Source organism: Colobus angolensis, unplaced genomic scaffold (genome assembly GCF_000951035.1).
Source record: "Colobus angolensis palliatus isolate OR3802 unplaced genomic scaffold, Cang.pa_1.0 Scaffold44, whole genome shotgun sequence".
Classification (NCBI taxonomy): Eukaryota; Metazoa; Chordata; class Mammalia; order Primates; family Cercopithecidae; genus Colobus; species Colobus angolensis.
The window spans coordinates 1,055,351-1,056,997 of record NW_012117821.1 but is presented as its reverse complement, the minus strand read 5'-3'; the positions used below and the strand labels follow the sequence as shown (position 1 = coordinate 1,056,997).

Genomic DNA, 1,647 nt, shown 5'->3' with positions numbered 1-1,647 from the left:
TGTTCCCCAACCCCCACAGGGACCCTGAGCCACACGTGTTTTTTTCCGTGATAGAACTTCCGTCCCTGTGTGAGGCCTGTCCTGGGCGGGGGGCTCTAGGCTGGGGACAGAGGAAGGGGGAAGGGAAAGACAATGAGCCCTACATTGGGGGGCCCCCAATTGGAGTCAGGAGGGGAAGGAAAAAGGGAGAGGAGTGATAAGAGAGGGATTGGGGGTATGCAGCTGGGCAGAGGACCCTGCCCTCCTCCTCTGCGGCTTCCCTGCTCCCCCCTTGCTTACACAGGGCCTGGAGCCCCCTCCCCACGGCTGTAAGCCCTGTGTGTGGGGTGTCAGGTAGAAGGGATGACCTGGGGGAGGTGACCGTGGAGGACAGGCTGAGGTGCAGGAGCCCAGGGCGGGGGCAGGGCATGCAGCAGGGGCCCTCGGCCTCACCAGGTGTCCTGAGCCTGACCAAGCCAGGAGGGCTCTGAGCGCTAGGGGACTAAAGAGGGGATGTGACCTCTGACCAGGGGATCTGGGCAAGCCGGCTGGGCCTCCCCCCTTTGGCGCCTCCGTCCAGCCCAAGTCCCGCCTGGGCCGCACCCCCTGACTCACTTCCTTTGCATAGAAGCGGAAACCTCCCCGGAGCTTCCTCTGCTTCGGCCGGCCGCTCCCTGGGGACCCGCAGGTGTCGCTGCCCTTCCAGGCCGGAGCTGGCCCAGGAGGCCCCTGGCCCACCCCCTCACCCTGGGAGGCGCATTTCCTGCTTGGAATCTCAGGCCCCAGCGTCTGGCACAGGCTGGGGGCGGCAGAGCTGAGGGTAGTGGACCAGCTGCAGGTAGGGGTGGGTTGGGGCCCAGGGCCCAGGCCAGTTCCTGCCAGTCAGTGGCTCTCTTGCTCCGACCGGATTCTTCTGTCCCTCTTTTCTCCTCACCTCTACCGGTCTCCGGGGGGCTCCCTGCACTGCTCTGCTAGTTCACTGGAGGGGTGTTGGGAGGACCCCAGTTTTGGAGTCGGGGCTGGGAGGCCTGGGCTGAGCCTGGGGACGGGACCCGGGGCTATTCTCAAAATCTAAGTTTCCAGCCAGACCCCCGCCAAGTGTTCTGGAGCGTGTGGGGGCATCTCTGAACTCCTGGGCGCTCAGGCCTCTGTTTCCCGCGGCCCCTCCTTGGGAGACGGCCCAGTCCAGTGGGAGCCGCAGGCGGGGGCAGGGTCTGGGGGTGACTGTCCCTCACCCCAGTGGGCGCCTGGGCGGCCACTGACTCCTTCGACGACTCCTCCAGGAAGCCGGGGCGGCCACCAGATAAGCCTCTACCCGGCCACTTCCTTAAGGCCCGCGGCCGTTTATGGGAGGACCCGAGAGATTTGCATCGGGGCCCTGCGGAGGGGCCGCTTCCCGGTCTGAGGGACGAGGCCGCGACCAGGCCCCGGCCCTGAGGCAGCCCGGGCCACACCCCGCGGGACTCCCAGGGGGTAAGATCACTCCGGGGACCGGTTCCTGCGACCCGCGGGAAAGGGCGGTGGCGGGAGTCCAGAGACTCTCCCCGTCTTCCCGTTGCAGGGAGGGCGACCTGCATGCGGAGCGCCGTTCCTGCGCCATGGACCGCGGCCAACCCAGCCTGGAGCCTGCTGCCGCAGCCCCCCAAGCCTCGGGCCGGTGCGTGATCG

At 67.4% G+C, this 1,647-nt stretch overlaps 1 protein-coding gene across 1 annotated transcript in view; it reads left to right on the top strand.

Moving 5' to 3' along the window:
- The first annotated feature begins 658 nt into the window (after window positions 1-658).
- TOR4A (torsin family 4, member A) overlaps window positions 659-1,647 on the top strand; it is a 5,765-nt gene continuing 4,776 nt past the window's right edge. Inside the window, exons 1-2 of the mRNA XM_011957391.1 lie at window positions 659-817; window positions 1,541-1,646. Of these exons, the coding sequence (XP_011812781.1) occupies window positions 1,578-1,646 (69 nt within the window). The 5' untranslated portion in view covers window positions 659-817; window positions 1,541-1,577. The remainder of the gene's footprint in view (window positions 818-1,540; window position 1,647) is intronic.